Source organism: Varanus komodoensis, unplaced genomic scaffold (genome assembly GCF_004798865.1).
Source record: "Varanus komodoensis strain SLA01 unplaced genomic scaffold, ASM479886v1 scaffold16, whole genome shotgun sequence".
Classification (NCBI taxonomy): domain Eukaryota; kingdom Metazoa; phylum Chordata; class Lepidosauria; order Squamata; family Varanidae; genus Varanus; species Varanus komodoensis.
This window is the reverse complement of record NW_025335468.1, coordinates 4,964,390-4,989,342: the sequence shown is the minus strand read 5'-3', so window position 1 is coordinate 4,989,342 and position 24,953 is coordinate 4,964,390. Positions and strand designations below refer to the sequence as shown.

The 24,953-nt window shown below is 41.5% G+C and overlaps 2 protein-coding genes across 8 annotated transcripts; one reads left to right on the top strand and one right to left on the bottom strand.

The window, feature by feature from the left end:
* Window positions 1-57: 57 nt before the first annotated feature.
* On the top strand, window positions 58-10,840 carry GATD1 (glutamine amidotransferase class 1 domain containing 1). Of its 6 annotated transcripts, none has more exons than XR_006414279.1 (8): window positions 58-236; window positions 2,436-2,512; window positions 3,080-3,185; window positions 4,200-4,307; window positions 5,434-5,528; window positions 6,294-6,387; window positions 7,764-7,845; window positions 9,172-10,840. XR_006414279.1 is itself a non-coding variant. In XM_044425717.1 (8 exons), exons 1-8 carry the CDS (start codon window positions 116-118, stop codon window positions 9,179-9,181), a joined length of 720 nt encoding a protein of 239 aa, XP_044281652.1. In that variant the 5' UTR covers window positions 58-115; the 3' UTR covers window positions 9,182-10,840. The 6 variants fall into 6 exon arrangements, 3 of the variants coding, with proteins under 3 accessions (XP_044281652.1, XP_044281651.1, XP_044281653.1); XM_044425717.1 differs by lacking the exon at window positions 7,764-7,845 and adding an exon at window positions 7,906-8,017 and having other exon boundaries at window positions 9,175-10,840; XM_044425716.1 differs by lacking the exon at window positions 7,764-7,845 and adding an exon at window positions 7,906-8,017.
* Window positions 10,458-23,957, bottom strand: TALDO1 (transaldolase 1). 2 transcript variants are annotated; one of them, XM_044425714.1, is made up of 8 exons: window positions 23,740-23,956; window positions 18,933-19,056; window positions 18,534-18,641; window positions 17,052-17,183; window positions 16,264-16,439; window positions 15,375-15,572; window positions 14,333-14,478; window positions 10,458-13,399 (listed from the first exon to the last, which is right to left on the bottom strand). In XM_044425714.1, exons 1-8 carry the CDS (start codon window positions 23,834-23,836, stop codon window positions 13,367-13,369), a joined length of 1,014 nt encoding a protein of 337 aa, XP_044281649.1. In that variant the 5' UTR covers window positions 23,837-23,956; the 3' UTR covers window positions 10,458-13,366. The 2 variants fall into 2 exon arrangements, with proteins under 2 accessions (XP_044281649.1, XP_044281650.1); XM_044425715.1 differs by lacking the exon at window positions 18,534-18,641 and having other exon boundaries at window positions 23,740-23,957.
* Between the last annotated feature and the right edge of the window lie 996 nt (window positions 23,958-24,953).

Sequence of the window (24,953 nt, the reverse complement as noted above, 5' to 3'; positions counted from 1 at the left end):
CCGGAGGCGCCTGCGCAGTGCGGACTGGGCCTGGCGGAGGGGCAGGCAGCGCGAGACGCGTTTCTGGGCCGGAGGCGCCGCCGCCGCCGCGCTTCTCTCCGCAGCGCAGACGCGCATGAGAAGGCAGCCGCCTGCTCCCTCTTCCGCGCGGGGACCTTCTGCGGCCGGCAGTGCCGTCATGTCGGAAAGGCTCAGTAAGCCTACGTGCCTCATTGTGGCCAGCGCGGCCGCTGCAGGTGAGGCCGGTCGGGCACGCTCCCTCGGCCGGGGATCCCCGCTCCGCCACGCCCTGCCCTGCCCTGCCGCGGAAGGGGCGCTGCGGCGGCGGCCGGCTCAAGAGAGCGCGGGCCTCCGGGCTCGCGTTGGGAGAACGGGCGTGGGCGGCGCTGGCCTTCCGCGCTGGGCTGGGCAGCGGGGCGCGCGGGAGGGGCTCGCTTGCGGGACAGAGCCGCCTCGGCGCGGCGCGGCGCGGCGCACCCGCACCCTCGCCTGCGCGCTGCTCGCCCCGCGGGCGCCCACGCAGAATGAAAGCGGCAGCCGGCAGGGGGGGCTGTTGGGGTGAGCAGCGTGTGGAGGCCCTTTGGGCCGCACCAGCAACACGACAGAGAGCCTCCTTAGGAAACGAGGAAACCTCAGTTTCAGCGGAAACCTGGAAATGCACGCCGTACCCCATTCTGCGCACTTTCTCCACCAGTCGGGTGCATTTCAGAAGTTTCGGGCTGCAGCATCCAGAATTCCTAAACGGCTGCTGGCTGGGAATTATGGGAGTTACGATCCAGCCCATTTGGAGCTCTCCTGGTTGAGAGATTGCTGTACTCACATAATAATATGTCTGTATTCGTAGTATTTATATACTGTTAAGTATAATAACCCTAAGCAGTGTTTTGTAATTTGGGTTTCTCTTAAGAGGAAAAAAGGCAGACTTTAAGTGCAGTGCAATACTGAGGAGGAGGAGGAGAATTGAAAGCCCTTATTCTTCCCATATGGAACTTGAATCAAACTGTTTGGATATAACATAAAAAGGCTAGCAGAACAGTTTTTAAACTGCACTAAACTGACAGGAGCTGGCATGTGTCTGGTTTTGGTTAAATCATTGAATGAAGTTGGAAAAGCTTTTGATCGATCAAATGTAGGAGGAGAGGAACTAGGCCATGAGAATGTGGTGAAACATACTAATCAGTCAAAGAGGCCTAATCATCAAAATAGAAATTGCACCTGCCAGAAACTTCTGGAAAACAACACTGCATATACTGATTTCTAGGTGAATGTTTAGAACCTCCAAGCCAAAACAGGAAGGCCTAAATATAGTGGGCATTACAAAAACCTGGTGGAGCCTGGTGGGATACCAGTCATCTGAGACTTGAAAATCTGAGACTTCCACAGAAACACTATGAGTGGCAAGACTTGGCTCCACAGCTAATTTTGTCCTAGGAATGCGCTATCATTTTCCAGACCAAAATGCTCAGGATAATTTTGAGATGGAAATGAAATGAGGGAGGCATCCAAATGAGGAATAATGGGTGACAACTAGATAAATGCACACTTCAGTTTCACTGAAGAGGTTAAATTTTTCTCCATGTGCTAAACAATTGTGCCATAGAAGAGCTGCTCATGGAACTGACCAGGGGGGAGCCGATCCTGGACTTAATCCAGTGTGTGGGATTGTCCAGGACCCAATATAAGATGTAAATCTTGTTGAATTGATTAGAAATAGTGACCACAGTGCTATCAGATTTAACAGATATTTAAGTGGAAGATTACCAAAGAGGTCTAACATAGTCACATATATTTTTAAAAGAGGAAACTTCTCTAAAATGAGGAAACTAGTACCAAGAAAGTTGAAAGGGGGAGTCAACGGGGTTAAATCTCTTCAAAATGCATGGAACTTGCTTAGATACAATACAAGAAGCTCAGACAGCATATATACCACAAGTTAGGAAAGTCAGCACAAAGTCCTAGGAATATGTTATCTTGGTCACTCACATTAAGGAGCAGCATTAAGGACGTTATTAGAGTAAGAAGATGATCCAGCATGACTCTTCTAATATTCTGAAGAATATGCAGTTTGTTTTGCCTGGATCTGACAATTTTACTTCATTTAGTCATTTGACTAGTTTATAATCCTGTATCCCTCTGCATGTTGTTAGATTTCTGGCATTTTTCTCCTTTCCTGGATCTGCAAATGTGGGTTACAGCTTATACTACTCTCTTGGTATTGGTATGTTCTGCCTATTTTGGTTTGTATGCTTGAGGCAACCAGCATTATTTTAAATCTATTTGCTATTTTTGTAAAAGTCAGTGAATATAAAAAAGGATGTGTATTATGAAATTGTCCCTTGAAGGAATAAAATTATTACCAAGGAATAATTAGTGAATATTGTGAAAAATGGTCACTTAAACAACAACCACAATGATGTTTTATTCCTGTTCACCAGGGGTATCTGCTGACTCCTTCCTTCATTCGTTTACACTGGCAAGTTCTGCTTTCAATCTGCAGGTTGCTACTCCAGGGGTAAGGGAGATTACCTGTGAAATACAGCTTGATTTTGAGAAGTACCTGTGTTAGACTTACTTAGAACAAGCAAGAAGCTACAAAAATCATGCGGGACAGTCTTTTCCCAGTGATCTTTGTATGTGAAGGGGGGGCTTTGGCTTTGGAAACATTGTCTGGGGGCTGTTAGGCCTAGAACATGTCTTCAATGCTCTCACCATTTTTCCTTTGGCAAACCAGGGTTGGAGGGGGGTTCACTGAAGCCTTTGTTGCTGCAACAACCATTGTGTGTGTGTGGGGGGGGTGGTTCGGGGTGTGGGGGACTGGGCTGTAAGGATACATCGTACAGGGACCCAGGAATGTTTCATTGCCAGAAGGGTTTTGTGCAAGCGTAAATCAGACTCCCAAGATGGCTGTCATCTTTTGTTCAGTAGTAACATATTGGCATATAATAATAATAATAATAATAATAATAATAATAATGGTATTGTTCATTAAATCCTTCCTATGTAAGAACTCTTGCACTTCACTTAGAAGGCTTGCTGCATGTATGTGCATTAATTGGGCTTTGAACTATAATTGCTTTAGGGAAAGTCAATTGATTTTACTGGTGTTAATGAGACGAACATGCGTTGGATCCAGGACTTCCGTATGAAATCCTATGCAAATCCTGCTAAGCTGGAATCAACTGATGGTGAGGGCTATTTTGACTTGCAACTCAGTGCCGTTTTTGTTTGTTTGTTTGCATGAACAGTGTTCTTACCTTCCTGCTGTCAGTATAAATGCAATCCTTTAACTTTATCTCTTTATTCCTGTTACTTCAGAGTAATCTTTTCTAAATGGCCCAGAATGCTTTGGCTATAGCCAGTATAGTAATTTAAGAATGATAACAGGAACAACTATTTTTCTAATATTGTTAGGGAAGAACTCATTTACTAGAGTCTCAAGGTTTTGATCATCCTTGTGAGAAAGAGTTCCTGACTGGATTCATACATGATGGACAAGGAATGAGGCATTCCTTGATCTTCTCTCTTCTTAAAAATAAAAAGGGTCTGCTTTCACTTTTAATTAATCATATGTCCCTATAATGTTCAAACTTGGAGAAATCTAGCTTATTTAAATTATGGTGAGAACAAACCAGAATCAAATCTGGTTTTAGATCCTGGCTTGTTCCCAAACCATAGTTTAAACAAGTCTGATTTATGGGAAACTGATTAGTTTAAATTCCAAGGCTTTTCACTCTTATGAATGAAGAGTCGGACGGTGCCTGAGCCCAAGATTCACTATTGTGTCTGAACTGAGCTTCTTTTTACCTCTCAGTGGCTGCCAGATCATCCTCAGAAATCACATTTTCTCTTGGAACAGTTGGAGGAAGAGATGAGCAGTTAGGAAGCAGGGTGGGGGTGCAAAGGGATAAATAGTTTTGTTGAATGGACTTGAGGCACTTCATCACAGGATAGCATTAAAATTGATTTTAGGGAAGCAGGATGTAATCTCTGCTTTGTAGGAGATTAATTTACTGTGACTGACAACTGGAGGAGCAAATGAGGTAGCACAAAATACTTTAGAGGAGCATCACTCAATTATTCCTAGGGAGTCATTTGTACATTGCTGTCAAATTTGATGAGCCTTCAGTTAGTTCCAGAATGAATGGAAGAGAGCGTGTCATAACCAGACTATCTGCACTTTGATTGTGCTTTCTATCAAGGGGCCAGATATCATGCTGTACTGATTCCTGACTGTCCTGGTGCTATGACAGACCTGGCAAACAGTGGTTACTTAGCCAGAATATTGCAACATTTCAGCTCTGAGAAAAGTAAGTAAACTTCTTGGAGGATTTATCCTTTATATTTGGAACCTTTTGTACAGCTTAAGCTAGGAAGTATGAAAAAAGATGCTATATATAATGCGGGTCACTATTTCAGATCAGTGTGGAAGCCCCAAAGTCTTTAAAGAAATATTATTGTGAATATGGGTAGCAGCTTGCTGTTCGGTTTAATAACAATGGAACTGCTGAGCCAGTTCACAAGTGAGCGGTGCGAATGCATAGTTAAGATGATGTTTTCGCACGTGTATTGCTCACACTGGAAGCAACAATATTGTGTTTCCTTCGCCATCTTTTTACACAGGCCATTCCCACAACTAAATTTTACTGTAAGTCAAATCACATTATTTAACATTGAGCCTCTTAATGCTCCTGGTAGTGGTTGCATATCTTAAATGCAGCACAATCTTATGATGTCCGCTTGGGATTAAGTTTCTGTGAGTCCAGTAGGCCTTACTCCCAGAATTGCAGGTATGGGATCACAGTCTTCTTTCCTTCCTTCCTTCCTTCCTTCCTTCCTTCCTTCCTTCCTTCCTTTTGCATGCCCCCATCGCAGAAAGCCTCGGTGCGGCTTACAAAGCGGATAAACAAACATAGATAGACATTAAAAATTTGGAGCATCTCAGCAATAGTTTAAAACCAATACATAAAAATAATTAACAATTAAAATATCATTTAAATAAAAAGGTCTTGGCCTGGCGCCGAAGAACAAATAACAACGGCACCAGGCGGACCTCTCTGGGGAGCGCATTCCGTAGGTGGGGCGCCACCGCAGAGAAGGCCCTCCTCCTGGTACTCACCCTCCTAATATCCTTCACAGAGGGCTCCCAGAGAAGGGCCTCCTCCACCGATCTCAGGGGGCGGGAGGGCATATATGGACGCAAGCGCTCCTTTAGATAGTCAGGTCCCAAGCCGTTGAGGGCTTTATAGGTGATAACCAACACCTTGAATTGGGCCCGGACTTCAATGGGGAGCCAGTGAAGCTGATGGAGAACTGGGGTCTTACAGTCTTACAGGTACTTTTGCATTCAGCTGGGTGGGAAGGAATAATGTTACCTAGTGATCATTTTTGGGGTGTTATACTGAGTTTTTTAGGCAAAGTTATTTCTCTTTGAAGAGCCCATTTGTGCTGTTGGACATGGAGTTGCTGCCTTATGCTGTGCCACAAATGAGGACAAGTCCTGGGTATTTCAAGAATACAGCTTAACGGGGGTAGGTGTGTATTTAAACTAACTGCAGACTCTTCATCTATGGCTTTTCTTAAAACAAGAAAAAACATTCTGCAGAGACATGGCCTGCACCCAGATTTATGTGTGGTTGGGTTTCCCATAATACAGTCTCAGATCTTCCCTAACCCTCTTGTGGTGGCTCAATGTTTTCTGTGAAGCTTGATATATGCTTATTGGCATTTAAATTAGGGTGACCCTAGCTAAGTGACAAGTTTGTTCAAGTATTTAAATAGTTCAAGTATTTAGGTACTTGAACAAACAAAACTGCTTTACAGGCCATAAGCTCTCAGAGCTGGTTAGAAAAAAAAATCACAGGGCACTCAAGATAAAGTTATAACTACTGTACAGTTTTACTTAGCAAAATGTTAGGAACCAGCTCCTAGTTCTGTAGTTGAAATATACACATTTACTAGAAAAAAAAGAAGCATGCTGAAGAAACATGGGTTATTGCAGGCATGGGCTCACTTTGGCCAGCATTGTCTTTAGCTAGATTCTTGTGGCCTACTGGCTCTACATCGTGTAACAGTTAAAGTATAACTAATCCTTTATCCTGAGTATGTGTTCTTTGTTAGGAAATGCCTTGCTGGGTCAGATGAAGGTTTATGCATTCCTGCATTCTTTGTACAAATCCAAGCAACTGAGAGGTGCTGAGTGGCTAGTTGAATGTAATTATCCTCTGTAGAGGTTTTACAACATTGCAATGTAAGTATGTTGCCTTTAATTCTTTATGTTCTCTTTTATTTTCTAGCCCTGTGTCTATGAACTAATAAGGCTACCTAATTTTACTAGTTTGCCCATTATCTTTGAGGATTTTGCGAAAGATTCTGGAGCTGCTTTCAGTGGTATGTCACTTTAAGATTCCTGCCATAGCTTTTTTTAAAACTGATATTTGATCACCATGAGCAAGATGACAAAGGATTGGTCATACTGAATTCTGGTAAAGTCTGACACTTTGCAAGATGAATTGGCATTTTAAAAGTTTTGCAAAATAATTTTTCATAGCATGTAATGGTAAAAATGATACACAAGGAATACAAAGTTGGGTTTATAGATCTGGTGAAAACATCTTCCATGCCCTGGGGCCATCTGTTAATGTCACAGCAAAATATGGCAGCACTAATATGGAAGCCATATTAGTTCAGCATTCTGCCAGTTTAGTGGAATGACTTAGATTATTCCTGATTAAATCTAGGGAGCATAATTCTGGTAATGTTGCCTCTGACCTTTCCAGCAATAAAATAGGGAAGGAGGTAGGTAATCTGGTACTGTCCAGATGTTGGGCTACAACTCCCATCATCCTTTGCCATCAGTCGTGCTGGATGGGGCTGGTGAGAATTGTAGTCCCCAATTCTGGAGGGCACTAGGTTGCTCACCTTGTGATAGGTATGGAAAAGCTGCTCAAATGCTTGAAGATGACTTGGTGGAGAGCCCTCTAGTGGCCATTGTAACATGTATACATTTGGGTTAATTGTGGTCCATATATCATGAAATAGCACAGCTTCGCAGCATTGAATTGAGTGGTATTTTAAAATAGATGCTAATTTTGTGTCAGTAGCTTTATATGTTGATGCACAAATATTACATGACTTTGCCTACAGGCATCTTCTTTGTGTTTGAGCAGCTACTAAGACTTGATTCAGATTATCACAGTTCTATTGCATGGTTTGTGTCATCTTCCCCAACCTGGTGCTTTGCACTTCAGTACCCATCAGTCCCTCACCATCATGTCCAATATCCTGGTGCTTCCTTGCCATATGCTTTGGACTTCAGCACCCATCTGTCCCCAGCATCATGGCCAAAGGTCAAGAATGCTGAGTTGTAATCCAAAACATTTGGAGTGCATCATGTTAGGAGGAATCTGGTTTAGGTTATTACAAATATGCATGGCAAGCCTTAGGTTCAACCTTCTCCCAAGGCTCCATCAACAAGACAAAAGATTAAACCACATAGGAAGCTTTCACTGCTCCCCTGTACCCAAAGGGGAGTGGAAGTGTGCAAGCCTAAGGTTCAGTGTGGTTCAGCTGTGCTCATCTAAACTACCCTTTCCACAGCCTCATGTCCTTCAGGTATGCTAGACTCCAAGTGTTCTTAGGAAGGGTGGCCAGTGGATGAGGATGGTGGGTATTTTAATGAATAGAGTATTCATTGTAATAATAGTGGGCTGTACAAATTCTAAAGAATTAAAAAGTTTGAAAGCAAAATATATTTATCCTGTTAGGGAAATGAAGGAGTTTTAAATCACTGATTATGAGCAGCAGTGAAGAAAACATGCAGCTTTATTTGGGTATTAGAGAAACAAGGTAAGTTATGATATGTAAGCTAAGACATACATTTGTGTGTGTGTGTGTCTTCTAATACAGCCAGCAAAGTAGATGCAATACATGTAGTGTTGGACAGACACCTTGTCACTGGGCAGAATGAGAATTCTACTGTTGCAGCTGTACAGAATCTTGTTTTTCTCTGCAATAGCAGGTAAGAGAAAGTAGGAGAAATTGCTAATAAAACATCTGGTAATAACTCCTGGGATTTGTGCTTGTGTGAGCAGTTCCCATATTTATAAATCCAGTATAGCAAGCCTTGATAGTTACTTGGGATGTTTATATTATGAAAGAATTCTTTCTTTATATTATGAAATAATTAAAGGGGTTAGGAAAACAATTTTTTTAAGAAAACAAGAATTAAGTATTTGAAATACTAAAAATCCAAGGATTACAAGTACTAGTTAGTCATGTTTCCTTTTAAACAGTGTCACAAATAAAAATCTCCCCCCCTTTTTAACAGTATGGGCAGGTTCATATTGAAGCTGCATGGTGTGGTTTGTTTCCACAGTGAGTCCAACAGATGGTCAGGCTTGCTATGTTTTGTTCTCCCCAGTCTTCCAACTTATATTCCAGTGTCCTTTGTGGCAGAACCTGTCTTGTCTCTCCTTTCCCACTCTAAGTGCTATTCCTTTTCATTTTCTGCTTTTCTCAGGTCTTCAGAAATGTGCATGGGGGTGTTTTGGGTTTCATTTTAGTCAGGAATGCAGTTGCCAGGGGAAACTTGCACCCACCATTTTGGTATCACTTCTTTTCCACTTTTTAATTTACAACTAGGCAATTGGTCCCCAGCAGTTGTGCACAAATTTCCCTATAGACAGCTATGAATTAGCTCCTGCACATTTCTCAAAGCCCCTCCGCCCCAAAAAAGTTATAAGTATAATTGCACCCTTTGTTTTTAAAGGGTGACAGATCAAACAGCACTTTGGAACATTGATGAAGGGACTGCCACTGGTAGCAGCATAGGAAAGTTTGCCGCTCCTGCCAGGTGGCTTAGTAGCAGAACCCTGCAACCTGCAATAAAATTACTTTCCAGGTTTGGAAAATATGTCAACTAATTGTGGATCATACAATCCCTAGAACAAGCCATGGTTTGTCAGAGTAGGCTGTTTCCCAAGCATAAACCACCCTTTGGGAAGCAGTTCTGGCTCAGAAGATACGACAAACCATTGTGGCTAGTTACCTGCTTCCTGGGTGGACGGGTGGCACAGCTCTAGCAAAGTATTATTGTGCCTGTCAAGATAGAGATCTAGATGTTTAAATGTAAGCTGCTGGCTACCGTGATCTAACATGTCATGTTTCTTTCAGCAGAAAATGATGGAAGAAGCTATGTAAATGGATGAATACAGACTTGTTTGGCTTGAGAGATGGGACATGAGAACTTTCGTGGCAACTTGTGGAAGAGAATGCCAGTATATTCTAAAGATGAGACTATTAATACTTTGAAAAAGAGCATCTTGATGGGCTGGTTTATATGATCAAGCAACTGCTGGGACTTCTTATTGCAGCATGGGAAGGCAGCATCTTTGAATATTCAAGCTGTTCCTTGTCAGGTAATCCATACCTAAGAACTATGGGGTATGTTAAGATTAAACCACCCCTCAGATAACCTTAGAATAGGCAACAGGTTGCGAAGGTCATTTAATTCTCAGCTTCCTGGTTGACAATAACATGACAAGTTGCGGCCTGAATATTCAGAATGGCCAATAGTCATGATGAGCTAAAGTGATCATGCAAACCAGGGGGCATCGATGGAGGGGCTGTCACTGGTAGCAGCATGGGCAAGTTTGTTTCAGTGTGCGAAACCTGAAAACTGCAGAACCACAGTAATGGTTTTTTTCTTTTGAAATGTACATCTGTAATACAGACCCTTAAGCCCGGTTAAGTCATAACAAGGACCCATGAAATTGAAATTCCGTTCCAAGAAGCAGATGTGCCAGTGTTATTGAAAGGCACAATTCCCCATGTGCCTTCAGAATCTGCCCAGTGGGCAGAGATGTCCTCTGGAGCAGATTTTGGGTGATCCAGGGTCTAAGAAGGGTCCTGTCCTGTTGGATTCTGCTAGTATCAAGTTGTTAAATTTGCCTACACATTTGCACAACAGAGGAAGCGATGGGAAATTTAAGTGGAAGCTTTCAAATCAGGCAGTCCTCTGCAGTGTTTCAACTTGTTTAGCTAGATTCCCATTCTGTGTGAACTTGACTTAGCTGTCATCCATGATAGCGTCTGTGTGGCACTTGTTTGCATGTGTGGTAATCTAACTTTTAAACAATGTTATGGAAAAAAATGTTAGTTTCAGTGCTACATTTTCAGCTAGTTTTGAGTTAGATTTCAGCCTCTGATACAGTATTAAAATTATTTGCAGTCTATAGTAAGCTTCAGTCCAGTCTCAAACTAGTCTCTTTTGAGACCTTTTCAATAAGGGTTTTTTAAGGAACTAGAATGATTAAATACAAAGTTATTTTAGGGCAGGTTGGCTTACTGAGCTTTCCTCTCCACCACCCAAAATTGTATTTTCGTTCAAGCATGTTTATAACCTCCCACAGGATTGTTATAATACAACAATTGCAGTAAGTACTACAGGAAAAAAATTATGGAATTTATTCATTTATTATATAATTTCCCATTTTGCTTTTGAAATAGAAAATCATAGGCAAAATGAAGGCTTCTTACTAACAGTGTTTAAACTAAAATCTACAAGCCCCATTACTTGCCATAACCTGCCTGTTAAAAAAAGGAAAAAAAGTTGTAGAACTCCTTCTCCCTTTATGTTTATGTTGTTCAGGATGCTTGTGTGTGCATTTTGAAAGGGAAATATCCTATAAATTTAGGCACACCCAACAGAATTTTCCAGAAAAGCGTTAACAACAAAATTTAGCACAGATAAGACAGAATGGGTTACGCCTTTGCTCAGTCAATATTCTTGCCCTTTGTTTCAATGCTATGACGAAACATTAAAGAAAAACCTCTATCTTCACTGTGCTCAAGCCATCAGTCTTAACTTGCAAGAAGTGAAGCGGCACCTATGTCTAAGCCACCATTCCTCAACCTGGGTGTCCCTGATGTCCCCAGATCTCATGAGCCTGAGCCCACATGGGTCACGTACAAGAATGGTGGCACATTCTTGAAGCAGTCAGAGGAGGTTAGTAAAGATTTCTGCTGCAAGAGGCATTCTGCTTTTATCCTGGTTGGACTGCAAGAACACAGAGAAAGTAGTCTTTTTATGTGTGGTTTCTGGTGGCTGTATGAGCAGCACTTTCCAGTCCTGCTGTAATTCAAAAACATACTTGCTTTTGGAGTCAGAATGCTTCTTAATTTTGGATTTGCTTTGAAATTTACTTTAAAGCTTGGGCAGTTACTAAAGCTGGTCCTCAGCAGCTAAGTCCTCTCAGTCGGTGTGTATTGATTGTAGCAGCTAAGCCCTTAGTTGGGAGGTTACTATAATTCAGCTGCTCGAGTCTGATGAACACATTTGTTTCGCAAGCTTCTGCCATATAGATGGGGACAGGATTAAAAATGGTGACTAGTCTCTTACAATAACTTATATGTTTGCTGAATTAGCACACAACTGCATATGACAGTATACAAAGTGCTGTTTCTATGCAATGTCATATATAATTTACTACAGATAGGGAAGTGCAAGGAACACGGGTTGGGGGGCGGCGGTTATGTGTGGAATTCTAGCTCAGCCCTCCAGATTCCATTCTGTTTCCTCCATGCTGGTGTCAATTCAATCTGATGTGAGTTTAACCAGAATGTAGATTTCTGATTTTAGAATAGGGTGAAAATTGCACATTTTAAAATAAAGTTCATATAATTTGTGCAAAAAACTTAGAAACTGCACAAATTTGAGGCTTTCACAGGGCCATCCTGACTCAGGCTGGTTGCCCTGCTTCCTCTTTGCCCCCCCCCCCGCCGCCCCTAAGTCATAAATCCAGCAATTGTATCATCCTAAACCAATGCAATAAACAGGATTTCTCAGAACAAATTACTGAAAGGAATCAGGTACTGTATGTGAAATATTGGTGGAAGAATAAAGGAGCAAGAAGAGTAACAAAATCACAACTCAGTTGGTGCAAATCATTGGAGCGAAAAATAACTGAAAATAATTTTTAACTGTCTGTTTGCATAAATCACATAATCATAGCAGAAAACTATGGTGCCAGTGCTGATCTTGATGAAACTGAGAGTGACAGGTTCCTCGTGAAGTACGGAATATGGCAACACACTACTAAGAGGATGAAATTGGCAAGAATATTTCTCAAGGAAATATGCTGTGCCTGGGTTAGATAATGGACTTGCATGATAAAATATTAAAAACAGTGTTAACTCATTTATGCAAATTTAAATATTCGGGTGCAATTTGCACAGATTACCATTTGTGCAAATGGTGCTGCAAATACACAGTTCTCAATGTACACCACTATTTTGTGCACATTCCCAGATTCCAAAAGAACAAATCTGGCATAGTTCATTTACAATTGCCAGACTGGAACCACATGGAAATCTATAGGGCTCAGTGAAATGGATTTCCAGCATCACACACAGCACTGATGCAACTAAAAAGCCATCTCTTGAAAGGCATGTACATCCTACAGAAGATTTTGCTAATCTGATAAGAACAGACTTTTGTTCACACAATCGTGTACACACTACTAGTTCAATCAGCATACCAAGCACTACCTTGCACAAACCACAGCTTAGGAACCATATTATGGTTTTGAATTTCCAAATATACATGACTGCTTATCTCCTTAATTGCCCATCTGCTCAGTATTTCTGGCTGTAGGGGATTTAGAACTCTTAAGAGGTGACGTGATCGTCCCAACTATGCTTTGCCAAGTCAGGCATCATCTTAAATTACTGAACTGTTGAAAAGACATTTCAACTCATGGTTTTTCAACTGAGAAATCATGCCAAACTGTAACTAATGCTCCTTAAATCATGGCATGGTAAGATGTCTGAAATGAACCACTAGGATTCAAATCCATTTACTACAATCGGGTTATTAATCTATGCTTTTTTCTTTCTTATGGAAAAAGTTTCTTCTTCAGTGCTTGTGATGCTAAGTATAACATTCCCAATTTCATAAAAATTTCTTGCACTGCTTCCCTTCAAATTTAAGACATGGCTCAGGAGGAATGAAAGGTGTCATTCCTTTGCTGGAAATGGGAATCAAGCATAGTACCTACTATAGTTTTAAGGTATATGTAGTAAAAGCATTAATATACTAGATATTTTTATTATCAATACCACATTGGACAAATACTTCTGATCAACTGGTCCTTGTCATCTGCAATTTACAGTCCTACTGGAAAATAACTGGTTGTATTCTCCAACCACTGAATCCCCACAAGGAATGTTGATATATAAAAATTCCACAAACATTAAGAATATTTTCCTTTTGCAAGGTCATACAAAAAGCCCGTATTACATAAAATCCATTCATATGCAATATGTTGATATTTATACATTCACACAGCACCCATGAAGATTGGTGTGTCTACTTTCCATTTGCAGCACTGAACATTCGTTCCTACGAAACAGAAGAGAGGAAAAAAGTCACTCTTTTACCAAGTGCTCTTAATCACATGAATCATGATCTACCCATCAAGCTAGCCTACCCTAGCGATGAACCACAGTGAAATGGTTGTTGTGTGAACAAGCCTGTCAAGCAGTCAGGCTTACTGCGGGTTGTTTGTCCCATGCCTCTTGCTTGGTGCGCCTGCTGGTATCCTGGGGCCTCCATAGCAGGACTGACTTAGCTGCTCCCTCCGCTATGATTATGAAAGCTTTTTCACTGCTGCCCCTTTTCACCTCCCTAAGTTTTCTTTTTTAAAGATACCAATCTCCATTTTGACAACTAGTGACACCTCCTTCAAGGTTTGGCAAACATGGCAAACAGTTTTTGCTGCTCCCGCCAAGCCACTTGCTAATTTCTGTCTATGATAGGTACAGACATGACAAGCCATTATGAGTAAAAGAACCCCAAGATTAATTCATGGGTTCTCAGGGTGGCTTGCTATCCACAGAAAAGCCACCTTGCAAGATAGGGTTCGAGTTTGTATGAGACAATAACCCTCCATGGCTTGTCACCCACACTGAGTTGTAATGTTGTGCAAACCAAGCCATTAAAGTCTAGTCCAGGGGAGTTCAGTTTTGAATTGATACTCAGAACACACCTTGGTTCTGAATACATTTGCAAAATTGTGAGAGAGGTTAGCATTACATCATGTGCACAATGTTGCACTTTCCGTCTTGATGCAAAAAGGCAAACACATACATTATCTGTGGCCAGTCCTGACAATATTTTCTCTCTCACATGAGTCTCAATACCTCATAACATGTAGGAACCACAACATACAACTAAAGCTTTATATGACAAAATTTTATTAGGAGCTTCACATTTCACCATGTGAAAGGATTTGGGAGGCAGTTGTGTATCAAGATAAAAGATTCTTAATTTTACCTTTATCATCTGTTCCAATTTAACCGCATCAGCAGCAAACTTTCGGATCCCCTCAGACAATTTCTCTACAGCCATTTGGTCTTCATTATGGAGCCAACGGAATGTCTTCTCATCCAGATGGACCTTCTCTAGGTCAGAGGCCTGGGCTGCATTGAGAAATATGGGGAATTACTATTCAATATTTATATAGCTGCCAAAGCTTCACCTAGAGAACAGCTGTCAGTGCATATCCAACTGTCCCGATTGTCACTGCAGTCCAGCTCTACACTGCTCTGGCAGGAAATGCTTCTCTCAACTACCTTACAGAAACCAAACATCTAGTCAAAGTTCAAAACACTTAGTGAGAATTTCATTGCTTATTAGTATTATGCTTTCAGTCCCACAGTAGGTAGTACTACTTATTATTGAGCAATAAGCTATCTAACCACCCTTTGGGGAATTCAGTGCTCCAGATATGAACCAACAAGGGCATTGTGGAAAACAGTTATATAAAATGTCATTGCTTTTTATATAGTAGGGCTTTCCCAAATTCTTCCATCAGTATGCTGTGTTTAATTACTGTGACAGATTTTATAAAGGCACATTCCTATTGCCCTCATAAACCTCCAAAATTGGAGACTTACAAGCATCCAACACACCATATAAGCATGTTCCCCTTTTCCTTCTCTGAGGTTCATTTGTGACCACAGGAAGAAGGCAGCTGACATGGTTCTATCCAAGCTGGCTGCAAGGCTTGGCTTTTGGTATCCCATGTACAGGGTCACAGCATCTCAAAAGTGGGGATTCAAAGAATCCTATGACTTCCTAGATGTCGTTGGGAGGCCATAGGGTTGTGCCCTAAGAGTTCTTGAACTAGAAGCATCAAGAACTCTAAAAAGACATCTTCAGTAGTAGTACAACAAATGAGCTAAAGTACTTATAAAGAAGAAGTTCAACCTTGCACACTGTGAAGGATGATATTAAAGGGCTAATGCTGGACTGTTATTCTACTGAACCATCTTTATTAGACTAATATCATATGTTAAAGCACAAGATAACATACCATCTTTGACACTGAGTACTGGTGTTAGCTTGCTGCTATCTTTACTGAGCTCTCCCAGAAGCTTGGGTGAAATGGTAAGATAGTCACAACCAGTCAGTGCTTTGATTTCTCCAGTGTTTCGAAATGAAGCTCCCATCACAATAGTTTTATAACCAAATTTTTTGTAATACTTGTAGATTTTAGTGACACTTTGCACCCCTGTGAATGAATAGAGGTAATATTAAAAAAGCAGTTTTAGGCAGAATGATTCAGTTCTGCAGAAGCTCTCAAACCTCAGTTCTCCTACTTTTTGTTTTGCATCCTCCTTTGGTTTTTTAAGTTTGTAAATTAATTTTACAATGTAAAATACATTTCAAAGAAAAAATTACAATTAAAATAGAAACATACAGCATCAAGTATGCAATTAAAGGAAATCATAAAAGACATCATGCATCCCACCACTGGGACCACTGGATATATGTTACAAATACTTTCAAAAGTTCTGTCAAAAGGCTTCATCCCCCTTCCAAAACTGTAATGACTCTTGTGAAGGTTTGAATCCCTTCCCTTTTTAAAACACATAATCTAGAAATAAACCCCACATCTCATATAAACATACTTTTTCTTTATATATCCTTTTCTCACTTTAATATCATAAGTTAATTTATCATTAACAGCTATTTTCCAAACTTCTCTATACCAATCACACAATTAAGAATATTTTACTTCCCAGTTCTTTGCTATATTAATCTTGCAGCTGTTATTAAGTTTGTTACTAATTCTTTAATATTCCAACTCCATTGTTTCCTATCAAATATGCAAAGTAATGCAATCTCAAAGCATATTTCAATATTTAAACTTAGTATTTTACTGCTCCCTTTAAAACATCCATTCTCTTCTATTAAGTTACCTGGGTCCTCGAATGGCTCATAGACTTTTTTGTCTGTGTTTGCAACATGCCAATCCAGAATACGCCCAACGAAAGGAGAAATAAGGGTGACTCCTGCCTCTGCGCAGGCAACAGCCTGAGCAAAGGAAAACAGTAGTGTCAGGTTGCAGTGAATCCCATGCTGCTCTTCGAGGATCCTGTAAGAGAGATGGTTTCAGGGCAAAATAACTTTCTCCAACAATTATGCTTTCATTGATGAAGAAAGATTGGATACAAAATTGCCCTCCTATCATCTTGAGAGCCAGTGTGGTGTAGTGGTCAAGAGCTGGGACTGGGACTCAGACGATCTGGGTTCTAGTCCCCGCTCAGCCGTGGAGCCAACTGGGTGACTTTGGGCTAGTCACAGACTCTCAGCCCAACCCACCTCACAGGGTTGTTGTTGTGGGGATAAGATGGAGGAGGAGAATGATGTAAGCTGCCTTGAGCCCTTTGTAGGAAAAAGGCAGGATATAAATTGAAAAATAAAAATAAAAAAATAAAATCTTACTGCATTTTAAATTTATTTATTTATTTATTTATTTATTTATTTATTTATTTATTTATTTCAGGCATTTATATCCTGTCCTATCGCCAAGTGCTCAGGACAGCTTACAAATGTATAGGTAAACAATTACTTAAAGCTCCACGTCTAGAAGAAGCACTAACTTTTAACATTAGAAATGAGGTTCAAGGGTTCCATTCTGAAGAGGGGCAGAGCAGTTGATCCTCACTGACTGGCCATTGTAGAACTGCATCAGGCATGAACTTACTTGGCTGCCTGGATGCCCTCCCACGTTGATGACAACTTGATGAGGATGCGATCTTTACTAATTCCTGCTTCCTTGTAAAGGTCTATGAAGTGTCTAGCCCTCTTAACCATGCCTTCCTTGTCAAAAGACAACCTTTAAAATAAAGTCATTAAAAACATTTTTAAAACTTAAGTTTTTGACTTTAGTTCATTGCAGTAATGTTAGCAGTATTCTTCATGAAACAGAAGCTATGATAAAGTTTATTTAGAAGGGAGTATGGTTCTATATAATCAGCAAGTCACTCCAGCATTATTGTGCCTTTGCAAGTTTGTATTTTCTGGGATTATCTTGTCCATTTAAATAGAATAGCACAATGTTATGAGTGAAATATAAAACAAGAAGAAATCACAGTGAATATTCCATTTTGAACCACCTTCAGAGTAATGCAGCTTTATAAGTGGGAGCTGAAGGTGCCCAGAAATGATGCCCAATAAAGATCCCCCTTGTTTCGTAAGAACACATACAGAAGAGGTGGCCTAGTGGGAGGGAGTACACAGTAGAAATCTCTACTGAACACTCTCTGAAGGGAAGCACAGATTGAGAGCAAAGGAGGGAAGGCATGAAAGTGCCTCAGCCAATGGGGCACAGCAGGGAGAGGCAGCCAATACACAAAGCACTTCTAAGGAGTTGGAGGGGGTGGATGACAGAGAAGCATGAATGAATGAAACCTGCTGGCTGTGCAGGTGAAGAAAGCACCTAATAAGAAACAGAAAGGGGCAGTTTTATTGCGTTAATTACAAAAATTAGCACAGGCTGGTGCCAGCTGACATGGGACTGGGAAACTTTCTTTTGGGAAAGAGCAAAAGCAAAACACGCCCCCCACACACAGTGGATTAACAGTAAAAAAGGCCGCTGACATAGCAAGGGATTGCAGAATGCTGATTTTGCTACAAAGGCATACAGGGGAAGACTGGGCATGAAACACACCATGACAAGCCACAGAGAAGCTGACCATTTCTGCCCCATTATGGTAAGGAAAATGTATCAAGGGTAGTTTGTAGGGGTGGTTTAACATGACATGCAAACCCACCCAGGGTGTATGTGCTCCTCCTACCACTCTGTTGTTATTAAAATTATATCCTGCCTTTCCTAGAAATTATCCAAGGCAGTAAACTTTTACAAAGTTATATCAACATCAAACAGCAAGATACAAACATATTCCATAGAAGAGTAACAAAGCAGAACCAAAATAATTAACAAACAGCTTAAGCGTGGGCTTGCAATCCTCCTGTTGTTTTTCTAAAAAGCAAGACTAATACCATATAGCAAAAGACCACTAAAGATACCAAGGCCCCCCTCTCTCTAGTCCAGGCTTCTGAGTCAAAAGAATACAAGAAGATCTCCACAGATGAGCTTACCAAGCAAGCACATGCATATTAGAGAAGGCAGTCCTTTATCTGAAGATAGATATTCAGCTGCTAAATGAATTCTGAAGGTACACACCTTGCATCTACTTCTGTGGATACACGGCCAGGTATCCTCTTCAGTATTTCTGCTCCAAACAGTACAAAAAGCTTATCACAAGCATTTGTAACCTGATCATCTTCTGAACTGGGAATATACAATTATCAAACAGAATTATGAATCTTGAGGGGAAAAAATATAAGGGACTAGAACAACCATGTTATGCTAACAGAGTATTAAATAATAATTTCCTTGGTCACAGATCAAATTGGGAACAGTTAGCTTGCTGTTTTTACTATGTTCTGATATTTCATAATCAGTCACAGTCTTTACCTGAAGGCTGATACCATGACTGTTTCAACTAAAACACGGCAGGGACTGAGAAAAATAACCCTAGAAGTCCTAACTTGCTAAGTCTGAACATTATTGGCTACTCACCCGCCAAGTTTCTTCCCATATGCAATAGCATCTTCCACCAACTGCTGGTAGGATTGCATCTGGGCTGCAGCTAGTATCAAGGAAGGATTGGTAGTAGCATCCAAAGGCTTGTACTCTTCAATCGCTATTGAAAAACAGCCAAATGAAATGGGTTAGCCAGCTTAACAATAATTAACGTACAGGATATGCAACAAGATGGCTCAGCAAGATGGAAACAATGCCACCTAGGCCTTCTCACATTGTATATGGTAAAATCAGTTAGGATAACCCAGTACATGGGGAAGATGGAGGTCTGATGTTCAGCACCAGCATGATGATGTGGTAGATTTGTAAAACGACAGGAAAAACTATACCCCAACAGCCATTCCAAGAGGTAAAAAAGATGGCCAATTTCATTCTTACCAGTAAGAGCACAGATGACTTAAGTAGCTCTTTCAACATTTTCTCACTCTAGAAACATTTATATATTATTGACATACTAACATTGTTTTAAAATGCCTTAGTCAAATACACAGATGTAATTCTATTCAACCATTAGAAAAATGCATATTAAAGCTTGTTTTCTACAGCTGATCAAGTGTCTTAACATTTCAAATTGACCCAGTTTAATGACTAAGTATGGGTTATTTAGCCAACTGTGACCCCAACTCTACCTCCTGTGTCCTTGCTGCTTCTGCCTTCTATCCCACTTATGTGCCAACTTAGAACTCTGGATTGATGAAAAAAAGGAACATAGAGTTTTAGCCCAGTTAAAAATCACGGGTTCCTTGACTGTTTCATAAACCAGATGCAAAGGAGAAGCTGCAGAAACTGTGCTCACTCACTCACTCCCACATAGCCCTGACAACCAATGGGTTGTCATTGTCTGTGAGCTGAGTCATTGGGTTTCCAGAGGCCTATAAGATTTGAATTGTTCTGTAATGTGTTTCTCCAAAACAAACCTGTGGAAAAGCAGGTTTGATCATGAATAGTTTAGACTGCTTTCTTAAACATTAAGGGCAGAGCTTCACTAGAGTTCCCTCCATTTGTAAGGGAGCACAACTGCAAAATGCTTCTATGCAAAATGCATTAATTAAAGTTGGAAGACATGCTAATGAATACATCATAGTGACATAGTGGCTGGATTCATGTGTCAAGCAATCTTGCTGGATGACAACCAACCTTGCATGTTTTCCATAGTGTATTTTTTGACTGGAAGTGTTCGACAGATAGTTAAGCTAACTTGGTTTCCACTCTCCTTGCTCAGACCCCCTACTGGTGACATGCACCCATTCAGCCACCATATATGGAATTCAATCCCACACTGGATGACTGGAGCAGCTCCTGCAGCGGCTGCTGCTCTTTCTGGGGGACTCGGTGGTAGCTGCATACCAGGACACTGGAAACCACAATGCCAAGTTCAGATAGTCAGAGAAATCATGGTGAAATGTGCAAACCACAAAGCCAACTGTTGTTTCTTATCATGGTTTCTAAAAAACCAAACATACTATGCTGCAATACTACGACAGGGTTCAGACGACATGACAGACTATCCTGCACAAGAAACCACCATGACTTGTGTCATACAAACCCACCTATGAACTTGTATCAAACACAAACACAACTGTAGGGAAGGTCTATGAGTTGAAAGGGGACATAAGCCTTTAATGTTCCTTTGATTTGGTTATTTTTTAGCTCAGCTATATGAAGGCAGAGATATTTTTTAAAAAAGGGAAAAAATCAGCTCCTCCTCCCTCTCACAAAAATTAATCGAAAGGGAGAAAGAGTGTTGCTGCTTGCCAATCCTGACAGAGTGAAGAACCCCTTCCCCTTCATCCATTGGGAAGCAAATAGAACACCCTCCCTTCCACAAGTGACCTACACTGCAGTCAGTGTGCTTTAAATGTAAGGCCAGTGCAGATAATCTGATTTACTTCTGAGCAGGCATGCATTTCAGCTAGCAACAGGGCAAAGGAGACAATAAGAAAGACTTGCAAATGCACCACTAACTTTATTTTCTTTTTAAGAAGAGGAACAGAGAATGGATAGTTGCAAGTCAGAAGGTGGGGGTAATCCAGGAGGCAAAAAAACAACTGAAGGATCTCCAGATTGCTGCTGTTTTGCCAAAGCCACAACAGGAGGCTTCCCCCTCACCCCACACCTCTGGCAGTCGAAGAGCCACTGAAACCATTCCTCTTGGCCCCAGAATAATACTGCAAGTTTAGCACAGGTTGACACACATAACAGGAAATACCTACAACATATAAGAGGTCAGGTCAGATAATAATAGGTCTGAAGAAATCCAGGAATTATTGGCAGAAATAGTGCATGGAGGACAGGCTAGGGAGTCATTTGACATGCCAATGATTACAATGCTGATAAGAATGTCTAGTGTATATTGCCCCAGAATGCAACTTTGTCCATGGAAATAATGTTCCATTATATAAAAGACTGTCAAAATGAGAAACAAGATCAATTGCTTAACTGTTTGCAAACACAGCCCATTCAGAAGAATTTTTGTATGCCTGATTAAAAGTGGCATCTAATTAATTTTTGGTTTTAATACTTTTTTAGAATCAGCATTTTCCCAGAACATAGGAAAAATAGTTGAATTGGTGTTTATTTTCTCTTTAGCATCTGGATCTGAAAAATCATGAGAAATAAATTTAATTACGACCAAGAATTATGAAGTTTAAGGCACAATCCCTTAACACAGCTGGCTGGGGAGTGCTGGGTATTGTAGGGCTTTTCTCTGCCTAAACATGCACAGGATAGCAGCTGCAGTTATGCAAACTGCTGTGTAACCTTCCCTGTTTCTGAAGAATGAGGAAGTACCGTTTGCTCTAGCACCTCTTTCCCCATCTCAGTACCGTATGCCATTTCCTCTTTGCGATCAGTGTTTCACAAACCCAGAATTCTGTTTTCATTTTGCAGAAAACACCAACAGATGGCACAAGGTTCAGCTTTAAGCTTTTATTGTATTGAGGAGGCATCTGACCATTCAAACTGCACAGACTTTGAAAGTATGTGATGCAAGCATGCCTGAGAATGAAAGGAAAGCTTTTGATTAGATGAATGAATACATGTGGGAGGATTTCCCTACATGATTTGGCACAATGTTCCCCTCTCTACTTCCTCCACCTTATTCCTGAGGTATATGCTGCATAGGTGTATGCACATTATGTATCAAACAGAGAGATCCCTCAAGCAGGTGAATTTATAATCTAAACCTTGGATCCACCTTCTTCAATCAAAGAACAAAACAGCTTAGTCATTGCAAGCTCAACTAAATAAAATTTCACTCTTTGTTCATGCCTCTCTGTAACATTTCAGCTTTCTTTTAAGCAATCATTATGCATAAAATCACTAAGATTAACTAGGATAACTGAAAGCAGAATACCAATCCAGGAAGTCAAATAATGTTCAATACAGTATGGCAGCAAATGCTATTGAAGTGCACCATCTGAGAATTCTGGTCACAAAATTCAATATATGTAAAACCATTTTAGAAATGTAAATCTCAATGCAACCTAGAAAGATGTAATCTGCATGCAGACACTGCAGGCAAGTATTACCAAACATACATATTGTAATCTGAAATACCTTGGTCATGTTTTCCAAATTACCTTAAGGAGGATATGCTATTTTTTTCCCTGAAGTTGCACAAGTGGCACTACAGAAATATAATACTTTCATCCTAATATGATATTCTTAAAGATATAATGTAACATTTTCTGAGTAAATCTATGTAATAGCAACAGGGCTTAGGTCCAAATGTTTCCAATGACTGACAAGTAATTCTCACCAGGTATGAGGCCATATGCTGTTCTGCCCACCTACGAAATTCATTATTTGACAGAGGTAATTACAGTATACCTAAAGTTGATAGTTTTTTTAGTTGATCCAGTAATTCTTTGTTGTTTTTAAGAACAGAACTCAATTCAAATATTTCCTTCCTTACCATGTTTCAGCAATAAGCTATCCCTGTAGATTGTTTGCTTCTAATACACTCAGAGTATTACACTACATATCTAATTTATATGAATCAAAATAAATCAAAATCAGGCATACACCCCAGGTGTGTTTTGTAGTGACTTTACCTGACATTCCTCGGACTGATAAAATAGTTTAATTTTCAACTAGCAAAAATTAATCAAAACTCATGCTCGAAGCAAGGCAGGCAGGTGTCATGCAAGCAGCCTTGCCAAATTTCACTAGGTGCAAAGCCACACAAAAATCTAGTAAGGCAAATTAAGGAACCCAGACTTTGATCTTCATAACTCTTTCTGGAAGGTGGAACCGGCCTTTCCGTATCCATACAAGAAGCTCCATTGAATGAGCTGGACTTGTCTAATGAAATCTCGATCGTCTGACCTGCCGAACCTCGTCTCCCTTTCCTCCTACCCATTACCATCATCTGGTTATTCAGTTCCCGCGGCTGCAACCTTTCGCCCTTTTACTTGGGAGTAAATGCCACTGCGCACAGTAGGCACTTACTTCCGAGTAAACACGTACAATTCTCACTGTGAAAAATTATTACTTTTTTAATTCCTCCCTTCTGACAGGCAGTGACAGCGACAAACTTCCCACCTAAGGCAGAGAGAGGGGAGAATTGCCGTTCGCTCCCGCCGTACCCGGAAAAGGCCAGCTGCGGGCCAAGCAAGCCAGAACAGCCAGGAGCGGCGAGGGCAGCGGCCTTGACAGGAGGCGCCGCGCTCGCCTTCCCGGGCCGAAGGACAGCAGGCACCCCCGCCCCGCTCGCACCTCTCCACCCGCCTCCGCGGAAGGGTCTGGCGGCGGCGGGAGGGTCAGGGCCGCGCCTCCTCACCATGGAAGTCTCCGGTGTCGGCCACCACCGTGGTGTGCTGCTTGAGCTGATCCAGCACGGACTCCATCTTCGGCTTCTTCACCGGGGAGACTGACATGGCCCGTCGACAAAGAGGGGGCGCGGGCGCGCTCGGCAGGACCCTTTATATGCACTCGGGCGAGGTGGGGGGGGCTATGTCGAACGGCGCGCGCCCTTCCCTCGCTCGCGCCACCCAAGGCTGTGACGAGCAGCGAGCACAGGCAGTGACCGCGTGAGATGGAAGGGGCGGAGTTAGGCCAGCGCACGCCGCCGCGGTTCCCTACCAGCTTCGCCCCACCCCTTGCTTGGCCGAAGGAGAGGGAGCCGGGGAGACCGAGCCGACAGCGGGTGGCCACTCCGCGCCGCCTTTTCCCTCTCCCTGCTTCGCAGCCAATCACGTGCGGGCTGGCCGGAGGAAGAGAGGGGGAAGGGCCAAGCGAATGGCTGGTTCGGAAGAAGGGATTGGCCAATCAGGAAAGCGGGAGGAAGAGGAGCAGGCCCCGGAACGCTTCCTGCCCCCGGTTCTGGAGTTGTGCATTCGCGAGGGGAGAGTCAGCGGGTGTTATAAATCATGATTATTATCCACTCCCGCCTACGGTGCCTGCAGCGCTTTCTTGCTCTACCCTATTTGGTATCGTTTTGTGGCACTTGTGGTTTCTTCTCCCTTTCACCCCATACCCCTTCACTATTCGAACGACAGCCTTATGCACCAAAAATAAAATAAAGTGAAATAAAATAAAATAATAAAAGCTTTTGCCTTAGTGATGAGGAAAGTTTCGCCCGTTTCATTTCTGTATCAAGCTTCGGTGGAAAGATGGGAATTGAGGTAGTTCTGCCATGGACTTGGATGTGTCTATGCTTTGCTCTTGAAAGCTCTTGATTCCCGTTATCAAGTCCTCGTTGCAGTTAAACACTAAGATGAAGAAGAGAATTTCTGAAACTACTAGGGACTGTCTTTTTGAGGTTTTTTTGTTTTGTTATGTGACTAGGATGGATGTCAGTCACTGCTCCCACATACACTGTAAGCCAGTGGTTTTCAACCTTTCCACAGCTGGGGACTGGCAAAAAAAGTAAAACCTTGGGGGACCGCTGAGGCAGAAACAAAAAGCACCATACATATAATACAGTATTCTGTGTATTTGGTATTCTGTGTTTCCAAACTTGATACCAAAAGAAAGAAAGAAAAAAGAAAATTC